Source organism: Erithacus rubecula (genome assembly GCF_903797595.1).
Source record: "Erithacus rubecula genome assembly, chromosome: 2".
Classification (NCBI taxonomy): domain Eukaryota; kingdom Metazoa; phylum Chordata; class Aves; order Passeriformes; family Muscicapidae; genus Erithacus; species Erithacus rubecula.
This window is the reverse complement of record NC_136685.1, coordinates 39,103,596-39,126,050: the sequence shown is the minus strand read 5'-3', so window position 1 is coordinate 39,126,050 and position 22,455 is coordinate 39,103,596. Positions and strand designations below refer to the sequence as shown.

General features: G+C 47.6%; 2 protein-coding genes across 2 annotated transcripts in view; one reads left to right on the top strand and one right to left on the bottom strand.

Moving 5' to 3' along the window:
• The window catches only part of USP45 (ubiquitin specific peptidase 45), a 495,013-nt gene that overhangs the window by 382,603 nt on the left and 89,955 nt on the right, over positions 1-22,455 (top strand). The window lies entirely within an intron of this gene.
• PRDM13 (PR/SET domain 13) lies at positions 15,178-22,247 on the bottom strand (the record flags this gene model as incomplete). Its single annotated transcript, XM_079326582.1, has 4 exons — positions 15,178-16,634; positions 20,038-20,158; positions 20,258-20,389; positions 22,107-22,247. 4 exons carry the CDS (start codon positions 22,245-22,247, stop codon positions 15,178-15,180), a joined length of 1,851 nt encoding a protein of 616 aa, XP_079182708.1.

The window sequence follows — 22,455 nt, the reverse complement described above, 5'->3', positions numbered from 1 at the left end:
CTCCAGCCCATGCTGTCACACCAGATGCTTCTGCCTTCTGAGGGCTCTCTCCCAAGGGCAGAAGCTCTTTCACTCCCAGCAGGAAGTTACAGGTTAGATCTGAGCTAATGGTAAAAAACAAAGGAATCAGTGCTGGGATGGGGGGCGGGGGGTGGGGGGAAGGCCAAGATACCTAATTTTTAAGGGAATGCAATTTTTAATTTTCTTTTTTTAAATGCAGGTGATGGGTAAGCTTTTGTTATTATAGCAATAAACTTTTCTAACACATTCACCCGACTCCTTGAAAATCTGCCACTTATTTCACTGATGATCATTGGGAAGAATCTCTATCCTTACCTGACTCAGATTATTAAAGTGGCTTCATCCTAGCTAATTGTTAAATATCCTGGTTTAGCATAATTTTGTTGTCTTGCTTTTTCTCTTGTGATTACACATAGTGTTAAATGCTTTCTGTGAAACTGTTACTTATTTGTAATGGCATCAAGAAACATGGAGCAAAACTGTGTACATCTTAGTGATTTACCAGAATGGTTTTTACCTTGTATTTTAAAACTCAAAGTAGCAGTTAAAGTCTGTCTGTTACAATGTCCCCAATATTTGCTGTAAGGCACAGAAGTTGATCTTACAGATTTACATGTGTTAATCAGAAAAAAATTACAGCTTATATATCAAACTCTGTGATATATATGCTAGATATTATAAGTATGTCAGTATCTGAAAAAGTATTCACAGACTTCACAAGTTCTTCAATGGGACCTTTTCACTGGGTTCACACTAAACACAGCACTAATTAACAAATAAATGTCTTTTTCTTTGTTTGATCACAAAATACACCTTATTTACATATCTGGTTTTGCATTGAAATATCTACCAGTCTTTTTAGCTGGAATAAGCAATACCTGGTATTTGCAGTTTGACAAAAGACATTTACCTGTGAGTAGAGCTGAGAGAAAGGAAGAGACTGAAATTTTATGAAAGAGAAGTCTGTATAAAATAATGAAGTCATAATAAGAAAAGAACCATGAAAGGTGACAAATCATAAACAAAACAATATGTATCTGAATATAAAGAACGGGGTTAAGATGGGTCATTAAAATTTGCTAATTCTTGCTTTTGAGCCCAACTGCGAGGCTGCAGTTTTAAGATGAGTGTTCAGAGGGAATTTTTGCATGGTCACTCCATTTCCAGTTTCAGTTTGTGCCCATTGCCTCTTATCCTACACCTAGCTTTTCCTTCTTTAGCCTCTGCTCTTAAGGAGGCATATGGATGCATTGATCAGATCCTGCTGAGCCTTTTCTTCTTCAGATTGAACAACCACAGCTCTTTTAGCCTTTACTGTGCAAGATGTTCCACTTTCTTAATCATCTTTATAATCTCTCACTGGAGTCATTCCAGCAGCCCCTGTCTCTCTTGCACTGGGTCTTCAGCAAGGCTGAGTAAAGAGGAAGGATCACCTCCATGCTGCTAATGCTCTGCCTGATCCAGCCCAGAAGGCTGTTGGCCATTTCACTGTGAGGGCACACTGCTGGATCACATTCCTTGTCCACCAGAAGCCTCAAGCCATTTCCTGTAAAACTGTTTTCCAGACAGTTTGTCCCCAGCATATAGTGATGCATGAAGTTGTTCCTTCACAGTAGCAGGATGTGACATTTCATTTATTTGAACTTAATGGGACTCCTTTCAGATTGTTTCTTGAGCCTGTCAAGGTCCTTTTGAACCTCATCACAACCATCTGGGGTCACTCGGTCTGTCCAACCTGGAGTCTGAGAAGAGACCTCACTGCAGTCTAAATCTTCATTGTGAGAGGAAGAGGCAGTGATCTCTTCTCTCTGGTAACCAGTGGAAGGACACCAGGGAATGGCCTGAAGCTGTCAGGGGAGGTTTAGGCTGGACATCAGGAAAAGGTTCTTTCCCCAAAGGGTGGTTGGGCAGTGCATCAGGCTCCCCAGGGAAGTGGTCACAGCACCAGCCTGAGACAGTTCAATAAGTGTTTGGACAATGCTCTTGGGCACATCGAGTGTGACTTTTGGAGACGGTTCTGTGAAGGGCTGTGTGGGACTCAGTGATTCTTGAGTGTCCCTTCCAACTCTCCTGACCTTATTCTGTGATTCAGGTCATTAATGAAAATATTATTGATGAACATTATTAGTTCCTCAGGCACATCTCCAGCTGGACTTCAAGTTGCTGATCATAACCTTTCAAGACCAGCAGTTCAAATGGTTTTCCATTTTTCTAGTTCATTCTTCATTGGTTCATCAATAAATAGGTTATAAGAGAAGGTATAAGATACCTTGCTGATCTTAAGATAAACAGCTATGTGAGAAATTCTGTTCTCATTCTTCTATGATCAGACATATAGCTCCACTGCATGTACCAAGCCTCCAAAGCCTTGAGCAACCTGGCCTGAATGACCCTGCACTGATTCTGTTGTGTGCAGGAGGCTGGACTGGATGGCCTCCTGAATGACGACATGTTTTGTTATGGCAGAAACAGCCAAATTGCTCCCCAGCAAGAAGAGGAGCCAGGGCTAGGCTCTGCCTGCTGTGGAAAGGAGCTGTGATGGGAGACACAGGGTACCCCTATGAAGAATCAAGTGTGCTTCTCCTGTTGGACAAAAGGAGGACAGGAGAGAGGAGAGCAGTGAATGCTGCTGCTGAGAGGGTCATTTCCACATTCAGCACTGAGATACTGCACCAGCCAGGCTTTCCCCAGCTCAGCAGCCACTACACCAAGGGTAGAAGCCCCTCACAACATCCTCACAGTGTGAACCCCCTGGTAGCTGTGAGCTGACTGATAGCACTGCTTCCCAACGGCTAAAGAACATTCCCTGGGGTCAGAATGAAAGGAGAGACAGAGGGTAAATCTAGAGGGAAATAGACAGAATGAGGTGAAAAAGAAAAGAACTACCAATCATGCAGACTTTGCAGTTTGCAAGAGTTGGAGTTTTTTATACTTGTCAATTATTTGCTCAAAGATTCTAGACTTTCAATAGCTTACAGTACAGTGGTGAGAGAATGCAGTTATTAGAGTGTGCTAAAGAAACCCATGAGAACCTAAAAAAATACCTTAAAAAATAGATTTTTTTTTCCTAAAAAGTCTCAAACTGGTGGTTTCTTGTTATCATTTTACAAGGCTGAGATAGTTGAGTCAGATATGTGGTATTGTAGTGCCTATGGCAACATTCACTCAGAATCCACTTATAAGAAACACAAAATTGAAAAAGTAGCTCTTGGAGGATCCTCATCTAGATTTCTAAAGATTTTAGAACCAGAGCACAAGTTTTAAAGGGGTTATAAATAATGGCACAGGGAATTGAAAAGCAAAAGCAGAGCAAATGTTACCCTAAGAAGTCCATAAATTGCAAAACCAGGTAGCTGATGAACAAATCAAGGCAATATCTGATATAAAAATGAAAGACTGTGCAAACATGAATAAGTCAAGTTGAACACAAACAGATGAAACTGAGAAGTTAATAAACAAAGAGGTCAATAAATCCCTCCTTACTGTGGTAAAGTAAGACAAAATCTCAAAACTATAGCATTTTTGAGGGTTTTGGGAAATTGTGCACTTAGTTTAGACTGAAAATATATCAGATATTAAGTTCTGTTGGTCACTATGGTGCTTTAACACCAGCCAGAAATAAAACTCCAAGTAAGCCAGTCCCTTCCCTCACTCCTTCTGGTAAGAGAGGGCCAAAAAGCAGAGACTATGTATTGAGACAACAATTTACTGAAAGCAAAAAGCAATTAAATAATAAACACACAGTAACAGCAGCAATATTAATAACAAAAGCATATGAAAAAGAAGATGTTATACCCCTAGAAAGGTGTTCACCATCTCAGCTTAGCTCCACATGGACAATGTTTTCCTTCCAGCACCATATCCTTTAGCTGTCTCTCAGAAAAATGGGAGAGGATGGATGGAGGCAGAAAAGGATGGAGTCTGCAGGGCTGATGCTGACAGCTTCCCCACTGGAGAGAGCAAGTCAAAAAATGACACACCTCTAGCAGTGTTCTTACCTTTTCTTCCCAGAACCATGCTCCCCCCAGATGATGTGCATGGTACAGGATAACAACTTAGCCATGCTCATATGGCACTAAGCTTTGCCCCCTTTGCAACCAGAAGAATCACTGATATTCTTGGGAGATTGTTCATTTGAGTTTTCCCTGGAAATGCATCCGTGACTATATCACCTCCTCTATCCTGCCCGGCACTTTTGGAGGCTCTCAGCCACGTCTGGACTGTCTCAAACACATCTCACCTGTCCTGTGAGGTCTGACTGCACACTTGGTGGGTTTCCTTCTCCTGGGGTCTCAACAATCATTGCTGCACCATTGCATCCTTCACAGCCTATATATCTGCCTTGTGATTACTTTATGTTATAAACCAGGGGCTAGGAAAGAGGACCACCAGAAACAGGACAGATCAGTGGATTAGCAGCCTTTTCAGCACTATCCTCACATGTTGAATTATTGAAAAGATGTACAGAGCAGTGAAGATTGCTCTATAGGACTGGTTCATAGCAGCTGAGGAGGCTCCTGCAGGGATGAGGCACACTGTCACATCTCATGGTGTTCATTTGTCATCTCCCCAGCATGTTTCCTCAAGCCTGGGCTCCCTCTCCTCAGAGGAAGCCCGTGAGCCTGGCTCCACATCAGTAGTGCTCGCTGTTACCCAGGGACATGGCCAAGGCTGGTGGGGAATCAGGGGCCTTCTCTGATTAGTGTATGTTTGGTCAAATCCTGAAGCTAAGGTCCTTCCCCTGGGCATTGATTCAAGGGACAAGACACATGTCAACACATACGACATATTTTATTTTTGCCAGAAATCTCTACTGCAGTTTGATATCATAATTCTTACTCAAAGAGATCATGGGCTGAAAGCAGGGCCTCTTAATAGGTCCTTAACACCTCCTTAATACCCCATGATTATCTAATTCCTTTCATGGGGGGTGATCTGCCTCTCCATTTCAAACACCCTGAAGTTGGCCAGTTGCAGAGTCGAGCTTAGTGCACTGAGCTGAGGACAGCAGACTCAGGGAAACACAGCAATATTTGGAGATTTGTCTCAAAGGAAACCAATCCCACAAAAGCCAAATCTCTTCTTTCAGTCATTAAAACCTGAGGACTAATTGGCTAAGCAGACAGGGGGAAAAAAACCTGTTAGAATAATCTCAGTCAAGCCACCCCATTACACAAAATAAAAACTGAAAAAAAAAATATTCCTCCAACTTTTCCTAGGAACTTTGCAATGTTATTTCTAAAAAAATCCACAAAGGAGAATTAATATCTCTTACAGGGACAAGTACAAATAGGCACAAAGCAAAGTTTGGGGCTGCAGAAGGGCAGAGCTGAAAATTGATTATTCAAGCATATTGTGCTTCATTATTGTGGACACTTAAGACATCTTTAAAGCAGTGCTTAGAAAATCTGAAGATCCTGTCCCAGACCAGAGCAAAATACTTGATGCTGATGTCATCGAACATTCTGGAATGTTTTGCAATAAAAAATGTAAAAAGAGTTCATCTTGCATGAAAAAAAATAAAGTATTTTAAAATTGTTTGAAAATAGATAAAAAGAGGAAAGTGCAAGTTGACTTCAGGTAAGTCTTTTTATGTATTAGCAAAGCAAAGGACACAAATTAATAAATTCTGCCTTAAGGACTTAAAACTTGATCCAGTAACTCAAGTGAGGACTACAAAGCAGTTTGACTTCTTCAAAAGATTAACTCCACTGAATAGATCACTCAAACTTTTAGTAAAGAGCTAAAACTTGAGTTAAATTCTACGAACTAACTCAAGTTGAGAGTCCAAAGCACTAATTCTGCTAAGAGAGGTCTGAAGTAAGCTGGGAGTGATTTCCATTTAAGATTTCAGAAATCTTTCACATATGACATCCAGGGTCATATGGTGCTATAACTCCTTAACAACATCTGCATCAACCAGCTCTAGTTCAACATCATTACTGGTTGTTTTTCTTGTAAGTTTGTTTTCTTCTCCTTTAGTCAGCTTCTGTGACACTTTCCCTGTCCCCAAAGACCAATTCCCTGACAAGATCTTGGTCAGAGTGTAAGATTATTTCCATTATTAACAATATAATATGGTCCAGCATTAGCATGTTGCACAGTTAAGCACTTTTCATGTTACCAAGCAGAGCTGTTACTTACATACAGTCCATTCTGAATATTCAGGCAAGTTTCATACAGAACACACACATTATTCTTGTATGATTTCTTTGCTTTTACACTTTAATCTTCTTCAATAGGGAAAACAATATGTTTGTGGTCCCATAAAGCAACTTGCAAATTTTTTTTTAAAATATATATTTTATCAGAAAATAAATCAGGGGTGAGAAGTAGGAAAAGAGGTAGGTTTGAGCCAGGCAAGTCAGACAAGAAATGGGCTAGAAGATGACGGAAAAAAACCAGATGGGAACTAATTTGTGCAAGACCTTGAAGCAAGGAGTCTGAACTGTATGTGGGAAGCTATAATACAAGAGATTTTGTCCATAATCATTCAAACAGAGGCAATGATATTCAAAACCCTTAATAAGATATGAATTTGGGTAACACTTTGTCTTTCTGAGAAAATTACTCCGGCAATCCAAGACTCTAGACTATTTTTTATATTGTTTTTCCCATCTGTGGAGTCACTAAATAATTATGCCATTATTGTGTTTGAAGCCTCACTTATTAGGAATTACAGCAACACCTGGTTATACTGCCAGTAGATGTGGTTTAGTGATGAAACTTCCTGCAGTTGCTTTAGTAACCACTTCTAGTGAAGGATAGATAGTATTAAACATTCTCTCATTCTTTTAGAAACTCATTAGTCTCTACATTACTAATGCATTAATTTAGTAATAATAATTCTTCATACTTATCAATGTACTGACCTCAGGACTTGACTTCTGGGGTGACATTTGAGAATGTCTTAGTGAATACATACTAGTTTTCCTCTGTGTTTGAGCAGGCTTTTTCTCTCTGTTGAATTTCTAATCGGCACCTGAAGGATCCCAAAAGGGTATTTCTCCAGTCCATGAAAGGCCTCTGGAAAGGCTGGGGTGACATTGTCTCTTTCATCTTCACTGTCTTGAATGAGGCAAATAAGCTCTAACTCTGCATATTTCTATCACTTCCTAAAGGAGAAGTCAGGATCTAAGCTAACAGACTCTAACAAAGGCTCCCACTGTCAAGGGACAAAACAACCTATTTTGCATACTGTTACATCTGGAATTTTCCAAAGACCCCTGAAAACTTAGACACCAAATGTCCATGGTAATCCCTCAAGAGCAAGACACCGAGCTCCTTGAGTAATGCTTCAGCCAGCAAATCCAATTATGCTGAGGTACAGGTGATGTGAGTGGAGCTGACTGTGCTCTGACAATGGCTCACACTGGATGGGGGCAGGAGAGCACAAGGACAGGATAGCATTAGATGCCATTTGCATTCTCTGCTTTGATAGTTGTGCACTGACACTTCTGGAGCCCTTTTACCTCTGGCAGCTTTAGTTGCCAGGCTGCAGATAGGCACTCTAGGTGAGCCCAAAGACCTACTGGGAGGCAGTCTAAGTGCAGGTCTAAACATGCACCCTTCTGTAGATGTTTGTCTTTTTAGTAACGTAGCTGTACCTGGTATGATTAAGTCCAGAAGTGCTAACACACAGACCTGGATTGGGAAAATTGCCAGGTTTTTGGCTGCTGGCTCTAGTACAAAAGATAAATTATCTAAACTCCTATTAACTCTGCTCGACCTATTCTTTAGCTAAAAGGTGCCTTTTAGAACTGACTGTAATTCTGTCACTCAGTTGCTTGTTAGGTTTGGCATCTTTTGTAAGCACAATAGCAATTCTGAAAGTCTTGGAAGGGTACAGAGGAGACATCAGGAAAAGCATGCGCACCACAGAAGACTGTGCCAAAACAAATGAGTTTAGAAAGATCAGTTTGCTATGTAGTCTATCTGAACATTGTACATGCCATGTCTTTCACCGTATATTCTTCAGACTGTAAATAAATCAAATTGACATATATTCACAATCTAGCACCATCTGCTCCATAAAGGAAGGAGGCATTTTAAAAGCAAAGGATCTGTTTGTTTTCTTACATGATACAACTTAATATGTGAAATGTATTCCTTGTTTTAGAAATGTGCAGCTTGACTTTAAATGTGACAAGCATTTTAAAAGAACCATTTGAGGAAATTCTTCTCACTGTGAATTCTCATTTGCTGTTAGTTTCTGCACCACATTAAAATTCCTTTATTTCCAAAGCATTAAGCTGAGAGCAAGAATGACTTATCTGAAGTGTGGTGAATCAGACCTTTATGGAAGAGATGCACATAATCAGAGATAAAGGGTATGGTTTTTATATAAATTCTTCTCATTTAAGATAAATATTGAACGTAATAATCAAGACAAATGATTGTCTGCATCATTGTAAGGTGTTTTATTTTGCTAATTATATTTTTCAACTGTTTTATATATCCCCTTACAAGAGGTTTGGGTTTTTTTTCATTAGCTCTGGCAAAGGCATGAGATATCATTCCAAACAAATTTCATTCAGGAACAAAAGTTATACATTCCTTTCCTATTATTCCTTTATTAAAAACAAAATGTGTCCTTCTGAAATTCTAAGGTTCTCTATCTATTTTTAAACATTTTGGAAAATCATAGTGAAGCATAGAGGCATATTCTAAAACTTATACAGGCTACCTCAAGAAATTAAGCATAAGCAACTTTGTTGCCCCACATGAAACTACAATTATTCAGGAATAAATAAGTTGCCCTTTTTGATATTAGCATACAATGTTACAGAAACACTGAAGTAATTTGATATAACAAACTTGTTTATAATTTAGAACTCTTGGACTAAAGCAGTGAAAAAAATGTTTTGCTTCCTCCCTCTGCTTTGTCCAAAAGTCATTATTCTTAGCCAACTGGCAGTCAGCAACACAAAACAAAGGGATGTTAAATTAAATTTCTGCTTTATAAACAGAAAGGGGGGAAAAAATAGAAAACAAAATTTCAGTGTGCTGTTGCAGTGAATTCTGGCCTATGCAAAGTTGAAGTTTTCCTTATGGGCATTGACAAAGACAACTGTCACTGTGGGCCACAGGGCACTGGGAGCTGCAACCAGAACCCTGCCTGAACTCAGACCATGGGCTGAAGGTCCCCACAGTCCTTTGTTTCTATCAAAAAATGTCAGTTTTGCTTGTTTCTACAAGGAAGGAGCAGTTCTCTGAAGAAATGACAAGCACAAACTGGAGGCCAACCATCAGCCATGCAGCTACTCCAACACAATCCTAACTCTTGCTCAGCTGCCAACTGTGCATTCCCAACAGGACTCTTTAGCCCCGTGCTGTAGCTAGCAGGATCTTTGGAAGACTAACTCTGAAAACCCCACATTGTTCAGCCTCTTTGATTTTTCAAGAAGTATACCAAAAAATACACTGTCTGCTTTTACAGTTATTTCTTTAGGTGAGCTACTGCATAGCTTAGAATACTGAAAAATAGGTAAGTGCAAGTCTCAGACTGAAAAACAGGACTCAGAGCTTAAATGTTTTTTTAGTCCTCCAATTTTCTGAATAGAGCCAAAAAATTGTTCATGCTGTAAGAAGCAGTTTTATGCTCCAAAGCTAAAATACAGGCCTTTGCTGCTCTGACCCACCAGCAAGTTTTAAATACTACAAAGGAGTATAAAGACTTCACCTCTTCTCATTCTTCCTAAAATTTTCTCCTTGCAGCTGCTTAGCCATCAGCAATGAAACTGAAGTGATGCAAACAACAGAACAGTGATGAATTTGTCTTTAGCACTCTGAACTTCACTTTACTGATGTTGTCTTTTAAAATCACATTTACTCAATTTCAGACCAGGACTTCAAATTACATGCTACTAAACGACACTTTTCAGAAGCAAGCAAAAAGAATATAAACATAAGCCCTTTCATTACCCTTGAAACAGGATAATACATTCCAAATTTTGATTTAAAAGATCAGAATTTAAACATCAAAAAAACACACTCATATGCAAATTTACATAAAAAGCTTGTGAACTTTGCTCATAGCTTTCCATAACATTTCAGAATATCAGGTGTAAAGACAGATGAATATACACCTCAGATCTAGTGATCTGTTTCTTCAGCTATGGCTTTTTTTCAGTTGTTAAGAAACTTTTTCCTGTTTCTTGTAAAATATAAGTTTATAGCATTACATATGCTGTCAATCCTCATTGGATTGACTTTGAATATACCTGAAAGCGTTTTCATTGCTTGCAGATTTTATCTGATATGGTCCAATGAACTCCAGTGAGCTTGAACATGACCTTGACATGTTGAAAACTTTACCTTCAGGTGAAAATTCAGAAAGTAACTGCTCACAGTCAAGTGCAGAATTGCTCTTTTCAGACAGAATTCTTGATCTTCACTATTCTCTGACCTGAAGCCAACAGCAGTTAGATTTTCTCTCATCCTCATATCTCCTTGGCATATAGGAAGTGTGAATCCAAGCCTTGCTGCTCAATTCATCAGATGCAGGTGTGGGGGTTCTTTTTATATTGAAAGTACAGCTTACAAACACAGCTTTCAAACACAGAGACTATTTCAAAATGTACTTCCAAGTACATAATTTCTAGTGGGAAATAAAAAAAAGTTCCCTGGAAATATTTTCAGCATGAATGTATGTACCCAAAAAAACTCATAGGTTTTTCTGGATCAATAAATTGTTTATTGGCAACACGAGTGAAAGAGACCCTTAAGAACACACATATTTTCATACCTACAGCAGAGCTCTCTGATCAGATCCCATGTATGCATGTGTGTGGATTTAAAATAGGAGTTTAATACAAAAATCTTTGAAACAATATTCCTCTAAGTGTATAGAACCATTTCCTGGTTTAAAGTGATCAAATCCTCCCTGAGTATTGCATTATCAACCAGTTCAAAACCTAAACTGCCTTGAATGACAGCAGACTACATCTATCACACTTACATGTCAAAGAGCCTGGCAGATTTTTAATCAGTCCCACTAACTTCACTGGGGAGAGCAGGTGTTCAACACCTTCACAAAACCAGGTAATCTTAGGGGTTGTTTAAAGCTGCAAACTCAAGACTATGTTCAAACCCCTTTAGTAAGTTTAGAGGAGTAAGACTTAGGCCCTTAATCTGTAAGACCCTACCCTACAGCTTGGTCATTCACAGCACCATTCATCACCCATGTGCATCCCCAGGCAATGGATACAACAGTAATGACAGCATTAACTGGTAAGATACATGACAGAGTTTTGTGCCAAAACCAAGTTTGGTTGAAAACCAAAATTATCTTCAAGATCCTTACAACCTACTTCTTGGCAATTCTTGGCACCCCCTGCCAGATGCATCCAGACTTCTTGATGGTGATTCTATGAAGAGGCTAATATAAGGCAAGTCAATAATCATCAAAATTGCTTGCCAAATTTTAAAAATGGGATCTTACTGAAAGCAATTGCTTTTACAAGAATAGCTGAGGTTGAGTGTGAATCTTTGGAAACTGAAAGACTAGTTTGCAAAATGCCTAGACTAGTTTCTAATACTGTCCAAGAGCCATCTGAATTTATTTATCCTTCTTGGCTTTTGACTTCCAACAAGCAAATAACATTCTATTCTTCACTCACAAAATGCAGCCCTCATTATTCCCTGTACAACTTGACTCAATAAAACCTGAGCCCTCCCATAGAAAATAAAATAGAGAAATCTTTTAATTTAATGTCTATGGCCCTTGACCAAACACACATCTCAACGAGTAATATTTTAAAGGAGTTAATCTTTATTCAGTCTTAGCATCATTCTTTCTGCCTGCACTTTCCACATTTTTTCCTGCAAATGTGATTAATTATTTTCTCGCTTATTATAAAAACGCAGAGGACGTACCTATTTTACTGCAGCTAACAATAATTAGAAATTCAGAAGGTAAAATCTGGGTTTGTTTTTTATTTCTCCGTAGCTTCCAATGGTAGCCAGCCAGAAGCAATGGTAGACGTAGAGACCATAAAATCCAGCGGGCATTGTACCCAGGCTGGCTGTGCCATCAGCTCCGCACCTCTGCGACCTGAAGTTCTCTCACCTCCCTGCAGACCCAAATTTGCCCGCAGGGAAACCGAAGGACGCAGGGAGCGCCATGACCGGCACATGAGTTAATGAGCGCAGGAGGCACAAAGGGCCAGGCCGCGGGCCCGCGAGCCCACGGCGGGACGCTTTCCCGCAGCCGCGGGGCGCTCCCGACGCTTTCCCGCTGCTCCCGACGCTTTCCCGCAGCCGCGGGACATTCCCGCCGCTCCCGCCGCTCCCGCCGCTCTGCCCTCAGCGCCCTCAGCGCCGCCGCCGGGGGACGGGGCCGCGCGGCGCGGACCGGCCAATAGGAACGCGGACCGCCGTAGGGCTCAGCCAATCAGCGCCCGAGCTGGCGGCGCGGGCCGGGGCTGCGGGAGGGAACGGCGGCGGCGGCGGCGACCGGGACCCTCGGCCCGTCCCGCGGGAGCGGGAGAGCAGCGGGAGCCCCGAGCCTGAGGAGCCCTGAGCTCCATCCCGAGGAACCCACGGGAACTCGGGGCTGCGGCTGCTGACCTGCCTGAAATGCTGCTTTCGCTAACCGGGTTGCATCCCGGCTTCCGACACCGCCCATATCATTGAGGTTTCGGGAGAACGCTGTCGCCTCATGCCTGTGCTGACAGGGACACACAATAAATCAAAATTGAATAAATAACCCAAAACGCGGTGAAATTTAATAAAATAAATTTTAACACGGGAGAAAATTGAAAATAACACCAAGCAGGCGGCGCTTGTCAGGAGGGGCTGTGGGAGCGCTCGGGAAGGCGGGAGCTCCGGCAGGTCCGGGAGCATCCCCGGCTGGGACTGGCGCATCCCGGGCCGGGCACCGGCGCATCCCGGGCGGACACCTGCGCTCACCCGCGGACCCACGCTGGGGAGTGTGTCTCCGCTAGGAACGTCGCAGAAATGGGCCCCTAAAAGTGAATGTGGCAGAATTTCTCTGCTTGTCTCCGCCTGTACTTTGTATTTCGATTTAGCTGCTGCATAGCAATTAAAACAAAAGCAAAAACAAACAAACAAAAAAAAAACCCCCACCAGATAAACCATATGCTGGTTTTTTGTTTTTTTTTTTTTCTTTCCTTGACTTTGGTTGTTTGAAGTTGGTTACGTTTAGTTCGTTTTGGGGTTTTTGCTTAACTCTAAGACTGATAATTATGTATACAGACCATTAATCCACACAAACAGACCTCCCCGGCAGCAGCTCGACGGTGGGTGTCTTCCTTTGGGAAAGCAGCAGAAAAATATATTGAAATGAAGAACTGGGAAGAAATATGCCAGGTTCTGCTGACGGTGCTATAAATGCCAACAGGATTTTCGACTCCACCAACAGATTAAAAAGATCCCCCTCTTCGCAGGAGAGGAGTTTTCCATTTATTTTCATGTCAGAAAGACAACTTGAGTCTTGGGATAAAATGAATCGAGTAAGTGGGTGCACAAGCCCAAATAAGGAAAAAAAAAAAAAAAAAACAAAAAAAAAAAAAACAAAAAAGGCTTCAGAGTCAAATCTTTAAAGGAAATTCAAGATTGGTATTTGAATTACCGTTTCCTATTGCTGTCAAGCACGGTATAGCCTTAAGAAAGCAAACGAAGGATCACATTTGTATCTGAAATTCTCACATACTGAAAGTATGCCTACATCCTGGATTGAAACAGGGCTTGATCCTGAAAACTCACTATCTTCTAAGTGTATAGAATAATCAAAGAGATTTACCGTCTGCTTCAGAATTGTAAAATCTGAACCAAACCAAAAGGCGGGGTTTCCTCCTGACTCTGCCTGCCCGATGGCACACAGAAAGCCCCAGCTCGGACCTGAGCGGGCAGACCCGCACAGCTGGCGGGTCACAGCTGGCTGGTCACTGTCGGCACTGTTGCATGCTTTTGCCTGGTGAGCTGGAGGAGCAACGCAAGTAACAACGATTCTAAAGAAGAGTGTGTGCAAAAGTGACCGAGTGCAAACAGATAAAAACAGACTAATAATGTTCTGCCTTTAACAGCTCTGCCCTCGGCCTGGGCAAAACAAAATAACCAAAAAAATTTCAAAATTTTTAATTTTTGAATGACAGCTTGGATTCGGGATTTTTGCCATTTGCTTTTGCTAAGTGAGAGAAGGAAAATGCTCAGGCGACATAATCAGGGGCAAATTGTTTAGAGCTTTACCCAAAGACGCTGTATACAGATGGATGTGATCTTCCAGTCATCAGAAACATTGTGAAGAAACACGAGATCCTGCTGACAGCACTTCAACGAACAACTAGGCAAACAGTAGTTTGTCAGTAACTTTATTTCTTTTCTTAAAAAATCGCATGACAAACTGGAACCAAGACCAAAATACTGTATCCACTGTACATCGTTCATTAGAAAACAAACATACACCACATTTGTATTCTACCAAACAGAGAGTGTATTTCCTTTAAAATTATATAGTGCGTGCTTTTAGAGTCATGCTTTTTTAATATTTATTTTACATTTGTTACTCGAATATTATCTGCTATAAATAATTGCAACTTGATCAAATGGTGCACCTGTTACGCGAACCTCTTCCATGCTGCAAGAGTGGCTTTTTGTTGCATGGGGCTTTTTTCTGTCTTTCCAAAAAGCTGTTGGTATTGCTTTATTAGGACTCGAGAAAGCACAGGTGAGGTGTCAAATAAAGGGTACAGGTGCCAGAGGCGCTTGCAGACCCGGGTCTGCTGACGAGCCCCATGGCTCAGACCGCTGGAAAGAGTGATGGCAGAGCGCATATTTTAAAAATCGTTTTCAAAAGGCACAATTTTCTCGACACAAAGGTACAATAAAAATATATGGCCACTGAAATGCAGGCGCCTATAGCGATGCGGTGCCTATCCAGCGGTATCCCGGGCCCGCCAGGGTTTCGCCCTCCCGCCCCTTGTCCCGGCACCGCAGCTGCAGCGCCGGGGGCGACGCTGTGGAGGGAGCCCGGGCACGCCCGCGCACCCTGCCCGCCCGCCGGCGGCTCTGCCCGGCAGCCCGCGCTCCTCCGCGGCACGGCCTCCCGTGGGACCGCCCCGGGAGCCCAGAGTAATAGGGAGGGGGGGCTGAAGCGCTCCCCTCACCCCCGCCCCGCCCCGCCCGCCTCCCGCATCACTGCTCGCGGTGCCGGCTGCCGCTCTCCGGGTCGCTCTGGTCGTCGGTGAAGCAGACGTCCACGTCGCTCTCGTTGTCAGTCTTTTGCTCCTGCTCGGGCTGCGCGTAGCCAGAGTCACTCTTGTCCTCGGCCGCCTTGCCGAGGCTCTGCCCCGGGTGCCGGGATTTCACGTGCCGCTCCAGGTCGCGGCGCCGCACCAGCACCTTGCCGCAGTACTCGCAGCGGTAGGGCGTGTTGCCCTCGGCGTGCAGGCGGATGTGTTTGTTGAGGTTGCTGGGGTCGCCGAAGGGCCGCAGGCAGACCTTGCACTTGAGCGGCTTGTAGCCGGTGTGAGTCCGCATGTGGATCTTCAGCCCGTACTTGCGGGAGTACAGCTTCCCGCAGTACAGGCACAGGTGCCCGGTCTTGGGTTTTCCTCCGGCCGCCCCCGCCGGCAGCGCCTCCAGCCTCCCTCGGCCTTTCTCGGCCGCCAGCTCGGAGAGCTGCTGCGTGTGCATGGCGATCTCCCGGTCGATGCTGGCCAGCGAGCCCAGCTCTGCGGCGTGCAGACCTGCCGCCGGCCCAGCGAAGTACGACACCGACTCGGGGTACTTGAGGAGGCCGCCGAGGTGCAGCTTCAGCGGGTAGTAGGGCGCGGCCCCGTAGAGCAGCTCCCCGTTGTAGACGGTGAGCGGCATCACCGGCAGCCCGCACTCCCCCGCGTACGCCTTCAGCCCCTCGAAGGGCGGCAGCGCGAAGCGCTCCAGGGCCCCGCCGGGCAGCGGCGGGTAGCGGGCGGGCGGCAGCGCGGCCGCGGGCAGCCCCCGCTCCACCTGCCGGAAGGCCGAGGCCTCCTCCAGCGGCGACAGCAGCGGGAAGGCGCGCAGCCCGCCGCCGCACGCCAGCCCTGCGGCCGCCGCCTGCGGGGCGGCCTCACCCGGCAGCGCTGCGCACTTAGGCGGCGCCTCGGCGGCGGCGCGTCCCGCCTTCAGTCCCCCCAGCAGTTTGGAGAAGCCGAGGGCGGCGGCGCCCCGCGCCTCTTCCCGCAGCGACCCGGCGGGGCGGAAGGCCGAGCGCGCCCCGGGGCACAGCGCCAGCCCGTTGCCGCCCGCCGGCCCCAGCAGCGGCCCCGGCCCGCGGGCGGCCCCCACGCTCATGTCCAGGGCGCGCTCCTGCTCCTCCTTGCCCGCCGCCCGCTTGGGCAGCGCCGGCTTGGCGAGCGGCGGGGAGGCGGCGACGGCCTCCCGCTTGACGGCCTCCCGAGGGCCGCAGCCGGGCGGCGGGTGGCTGCGCAGCGAGCCCGCCGGCAGCTCCTTGGGGGGCAGGCCGAAGGCGGTGGCAGCGGGCCGGCCGTGGTCGTGATGGAGGAAGGGCCGGCCGTGGCTCAGAGCGCAGTGGAAGTGGACGTGGGCCTTGAGGCTGTTGGGGTACTTGAAGGTCCTCCAGCAGTACCAGCAGATGTACCGCTCCTCCCCTGCGGAGGCAAGCGGAGGGACCCGTCAGCGGCGGCCGCGCATCCCCGCGCCTCCCCGCGCATTCCCGCGCTCCCTCCGCCTCATCCCGCCCCCGCCGTGCTATGCCGCAGAGCGGTGCGGTGCGGGCGCTGCGCGGTCCGGGCTGAGCTCCCGCGAGCGGGGCGCCGTAGGGCCGGGGGGAGCAGCTGCTGCCGCGAGTCGTCTGTCGGAGGGCCCATCTGTTGGCGTTCGCGGAGGAGGTAGCGTATGTCAGGGAGTCGGCTGCACCGAACAAAGGCCAATCTAATGATCGTGAGCCCCTCATTACGCGGCGAGACAATATCCGATATGTATGGGCCATATGTAATCGTTCCCTTTCAGAGGACAATGCCCTTTGTGCCCCGTCCCATTTCGACTTCTCTCAAGCGGAACAGACCTCGGTGGCCGCGGCTGTGGTGGCTGCCCGACACTGCAGAGTCTCCGACTCCGCTTTTCCCCTCCTGGTCTTTCTTGCCAGAAGTGTACCCCAAGGAAGAGCATCTCCCTAGCCCCGACGGTGAAACGCCGCCTCTGTGGCCACCTGTCTAAGAATCTATTTCTTTCCTTCCTTCCTTCCTTCCTTCCTTCCTTCCTTCCTTCCTTCCTTCCTTCCTTCCTTCCTTCCTTCCTTCCTTCCTTCCTTCCTTCCTTCCTTCCTTCCTTCCTTCCTTCCTTCCTTCCTTCCTTCCTTCCTTCCTTCCTTCCTTCCTTCCTTCCTTCCTTCCTTCCTTCCTTCCTTCCTTCCTTCCTTCCTTCCTTCCTTCCTTCCTCCCTTCCTCCCTTCCTCCCTTCCTCCCTTCCTCCCTTCCTCCCTTCCTCCCTTCCTTCCTTTCATTTCTTCTCTTTTTCTGTCTCTTTGTACCTTTCCATCTTTCTCTTTTCCCCCATTCGCCAGACTACGCTGATAAGCCTCTGTAATTCCCGTTCGTCTCTTGCGCATCTTGACCGTCCTCAGCTGACCCTCACCCCGCAGTTTCATGCGCCGAAACACCTAAGATGAGGCCAAGTGCCTCACTGAAATGAGAGCCTGCTCCCGGCCTGGGGGCAGCTCCTCACCGTCCAGGGAATCCCGTGGGGTATGACAGGGATGAGACCTTGCATCGTACCCCGCGTCTGTCGGGGTGTCGGGGCACCGGGGGAGAGCGGGTCACCGGGGTGGGTGCGATGGCCGTGACCGGCCCCTCGGGATGGCTTTTGACAGGGATCGGTGGATGTCCGCTGCGGGAGGAAAACGAAATCTTCGGTCTCCGCGGGAAACTGGTGTGCGAACTCGCGTGGAAGCATCCCGCGCTCTTGCGTGTATTCGCCGCCTGTGTCCTGGCCGCTGTGCGCAGCCTTTCCTCGCTAGCCGTGGAGGGGCGATCCCGGGATCTGCAGCATTGTGAAGGCGTTGGACGCTGTTTTTCGCGCCGTCGAGGAGGGCGAGAGACGGGATTGTGTCTGCAGAGGCCACGGGAGGAGGATCCCACTGCCGTACATGTGAAAACGGGTAAAGGAGCGGTACGGATGGAAAGGAACATGGCCACAGACTCCTTTTCGCTGTCTTCGTTTGCCTATGCAGGTCTCTTCGGCGGCGCGGCTTGGCCTTGGTATCTTCGGCAAAAGATGGTCGGGACCGGCTCCGGACCACCACCGAGATCTGCTTCCCCGGCTCCAGTTCAACAAGAACGGCTCGAGGGGAGAGGAAAAAAAGAAAGGGAAAAAAAATAAAAAAAAAAAACCAAAAAAAATCCACCCCCACCTAAAAACACCTATTTCTCACGACGGTGACCCAAATTTAAAGGGTCAAACAAAAAAGAATTCCGAATTTTGTATTTGGTTTGTTTCTTCGTTTTGCGTTAAAAAAATTAAAAAATTTAAAAAAAAAAAATCTCCGAATTTCTTCCACTGTCTTTTTTCGGTTGGTGGGGGTTTGAGAGTTCAGTTTGATTTTTCGGCTTTTTTTTTTCAGTATATGACCATTAAAAGAAGAAAACTTCAGCATGCTGATACACTTTTTCTGAGTCTATATGAATCAGTCTGGAAACTGTGGGGCCGAAGACGCAGCAGATCAGTAGGGTCATTTTGCAAACCAGCCTTTCTTCGACGGGGCGAGGAAGACGCCGCACTGTGGGAGCCTCTTGCAGACCTGAGCTCTCTCGTTTTCCCCCGAGTAGCGCTGGTACCCGCCGCAGCAAGGGCTGCTGAGGAGGAGAGGGGCGCAACCCAGCGCCGTGTCCTCCTTGCTCCCGAAACTTCGCCAGGCTTCTCGAGGGGGCGACCCTCGGCAGATCCATGGCCTCACTGCCCTTCGACGAGGCGGGGACAGAGTCGTGACCAAGAGTTTCTTTTCCGGGTGCAGTTTTCGTACAAGGAAAGATTTGGGCTCTTGCACGTGGCACGAGTCGATGAGATGTAACAGCCAGAGCCTGGCTTTCCCGCAGCCATCCCTTCGGGCCGGACCCCAATCACCTTGCGGAGTGGCCAGCCGTGACGGGGGGGAGGGGGCAGCCCCTGCCCCGATCGTGCACTCGCTCCCTTCCCGGAGAGACCGCCAAGCTGAAGGATCATCTGAGTCAAGCAGGAGCGGCTGGGATTCCCTCATCTCCCGCGGGGAGTGAGTGCCCATAGGCAGCTGCCGCCACCGATGCCCCAGGGAGCGTCCGGGCCCAGGACCAGCGCGATGGGGTGGCCGCAGGCAGAGAAGCCCGACAAGTGAAAGCTGAAGTGTTTCGTCTTTTTTACCCTCTCCTTTTTTTAATGTTCTGCCGTCTTATAATTTTGTTAAGACCGGTGTAATTCCAGCTAAGAATAGGTCTGTGGATTGAAACAAGCGTCCCAGACGGGTCTTCCCCTTCCCAACATCTTTGGATATCCTAAACTCAGTGTGATTTGACGCCGACTTACTTTAACCTAATGTATTCTAATTTCCAGGGACTGCCCAGTACCGCCCAGTTTTGTCTTGACTATATGAATCTAACCCAAAAGAACCTGAAAAGAGTCTCTGAAACTCTGAGCAAAGAAGGAAAACCCCATGTTTTTAGAAACTACTAAGACAATTTGCTGTCTCGCATACCAACTATATTTCACTATACCAACCCATTTCAAAGAAACCCCATTTGCCTATCAAAGAATCATTAAATCGGGCCGATGACTGAACAACTCGACGCACGGGGGCCTTTCCATACGCTACCGAGTTAATAGATCACCCTTTAAATGTAAGCAGATGGAGTCTTAGTTTAAAGGGTGGTAGGTTAAATTCACGACAGCTGTACTGGCATTTATTTTTCTGAGGGCCCACGTTTGCCTACCGCAGTTTGAGTTCCCGTCAAAGGTGTCAGTTAAACAGGGCTTGTTTTGTTTCATTTAATTTAGTTGCTCTGAAATGAGTGCCCGCATCTGTACCTTTCTCGTCGTGCGTCGGCGTGGCCGTGACAGGGATGTCAAACCACTGCGCCAGAGGGTTGGAGTACCAGACGGTGAGCTCCTCTCCCGGCTGGACATCCCGCAGCGCCCGGTAGAAAATCTGGAGAGGGAAGAAAGAAAAACTTCTTCAGGAGGCTTGAGAGGGAAGGCAGGTGGCGGAGAGGGGTGCCGTGCCAGAGCGGAGCCGCAAGTTGGGTACCTGTCCTCCTGGCAGATCAGCAACAGCTTCCAGTGTCTGCTCTTGGGAGTTTCGGGCAGCTCGGATTAACCCTATCCACTCCAGAGCTGAGCTCCCGGCTTCATCCACTAATTCCCCTCTGACCATTCGCACCTGTAAAAAAACGGGCGGCACTGCTGTTATTTCCACGTGAAACGAAACACAAAGAAAGCAAAAAGCATACCCGTCCCCCTGCCTGCCCGCTCTGCCTGGCCCATGGACCTGTTTCCCCACACTAGGCAGGGGGCTGAGCATCGCAACTGAAGGCAGAGGCGAGAGCGTCTCCTTTTGCTGCCCGTTTAACGCCTCCATCCTCATCCACCTTGGGGTAGGACTTTCTCCGGCTCGCAGGTGCCTTGGGAGAGATGCGGCTGCCCTAGCGGGGGTTGCAGTTCTGCAGGGTAAGGATGGAAGACCCCCTGCCCAGCGAAGGGAAAATGGGATTTTTCCCTTAGGTCGCATTTATCCAAACGCGCCTTATCCACTAGCAGCTGTTACATTTAGCTTAATGCTATATTAAATAGGCCGCTAAAATATTATATACCTTTTTTATTTTTATTTTTATTTTTATTTTTATTTTTAAAGTTTGTGCATTCTCTGAGTCCGTGCAGAACCACTGCGACATGCAGGACTTGTCGGGAGAGATGGGGAGGGGGAAAGGGGAGAAGATTCTGCTTAGCTACAAAGTCCCTGTAGCCCCATACTTCATAATCTGCTTGCCCATACAAAGAGAAAATGAAGTGCCCATTCCCTGAATGACCGTGCAATAAAAGTCATCGGAACAAAGCAGTCTAAAGCGAGAAACCAAGGGAGCCAGATGAGAAATAAATTTGAGTGGGCTGGCAGAGCGTTTAAAAACAATTAAAGTGCATTAAAAATCAGAGCGGAACGCGTGAGCCGCGGCTGCCCGGGGGGCTAAAGGAGGGGTCTCGTCCGCAGCCCCCTGAAGAGCCTGATGGACGGGGCGAAAGCCTTTCACCGCCTCCTCCTCCTCGCTCCTTCGCTCGGACATGGAGTGACCCCGGAGCCCGTAGCCGGGTGCCCGTCATCCCTTCATCCCTCCTGCTCCGGCTGCGCGGGGTGTTTGCGGCTCTGGGGAGAGGTCTCACCGAGGCTCTGGGGGAGGTCGAGCTGCGCTGGGGTGACTCGACACCTGCGATCTGCACCCCGACGCCGTCTCTGGGGTAGCCCCTGCCCTCTAGCCCCGCACTGCCTTCAGGCCCAAGCCAAAGGACTCGCGGCCGGGAAGAGAGATTGGGAGCCCGAACCCGAACCAAACGCAGTAATAAATCGGTGCATCTGTCTCTGCCCTGCTCCTTCCCAGGACAAAACCCAAAACCCGGGGGCTGCTTTGCCTCGTGTCCCCGCCTCGCCGGGGCTCCGGGAACGAGGAGCCGGCCGTGGCACGTCCTGGCTCTACCAGGAAAAGGGGCAATGCCAGCGAGCGGAGCGCCCGGGGGCGGGGGCCCTCCGACACCGGGCACGGGGCTCAGGCGACGCTTCCAGCACGTCTATGTCCAAGGTGGGGGCGCGTCCGCTCCTCCGGGAGAGCCCCGTGTACTCTGGCCTCGCCCCGGAGGCCGGATGGACTGGGGACCCCGGCATTGGGGAGGAGAGGGAGAGGGCACGGGTGGCCAGGCTTTCCTGCCAAAACCACAGGGAGACATCTCGGGACGTTCTGGAAATTATTTTCTTTGCTTTCCTGGCTCGCTCTAAGAAGGGAGGATCGAAGAGAGACGGGGGAAGAGCAATCTCTTCTCCCAAGGCCGGCTTCCCCCGAGTCAACGAATAATCAAGGTCCAGCGGTGCAGGAGAGACCGTAGGAAAATACCTTTTTTTTTGGTCCTGGCTCCTTGCGGTCTGACAGGTACTTGCCCAGTTTGAAGGTGCCCGGCACAGGACCCAGGCGCAGCCCAGCCGGGATGCAGCTCTCCGCGCTGACGCTGATGGCCGGAGCCCTGCTGGTTTGCATCGCTGCCGCTGGGTGTAAGCGCTCGGGAACCCCAAGTACTTAAGGGGGCCGGAGTGACAGCGGTAGGCGGCGGGAGGATGAGCACAGGCGTATCTCCGCCCGCAGAGTGACGCGGCGCTGTGTGGATGCCGGCTTTTCAACGGGAGCAGGAGGGGTACCCCTTGGCAGGGGGATGCTCTGGGGCGCAGAGTTTGGTGAGAGAGTTTGG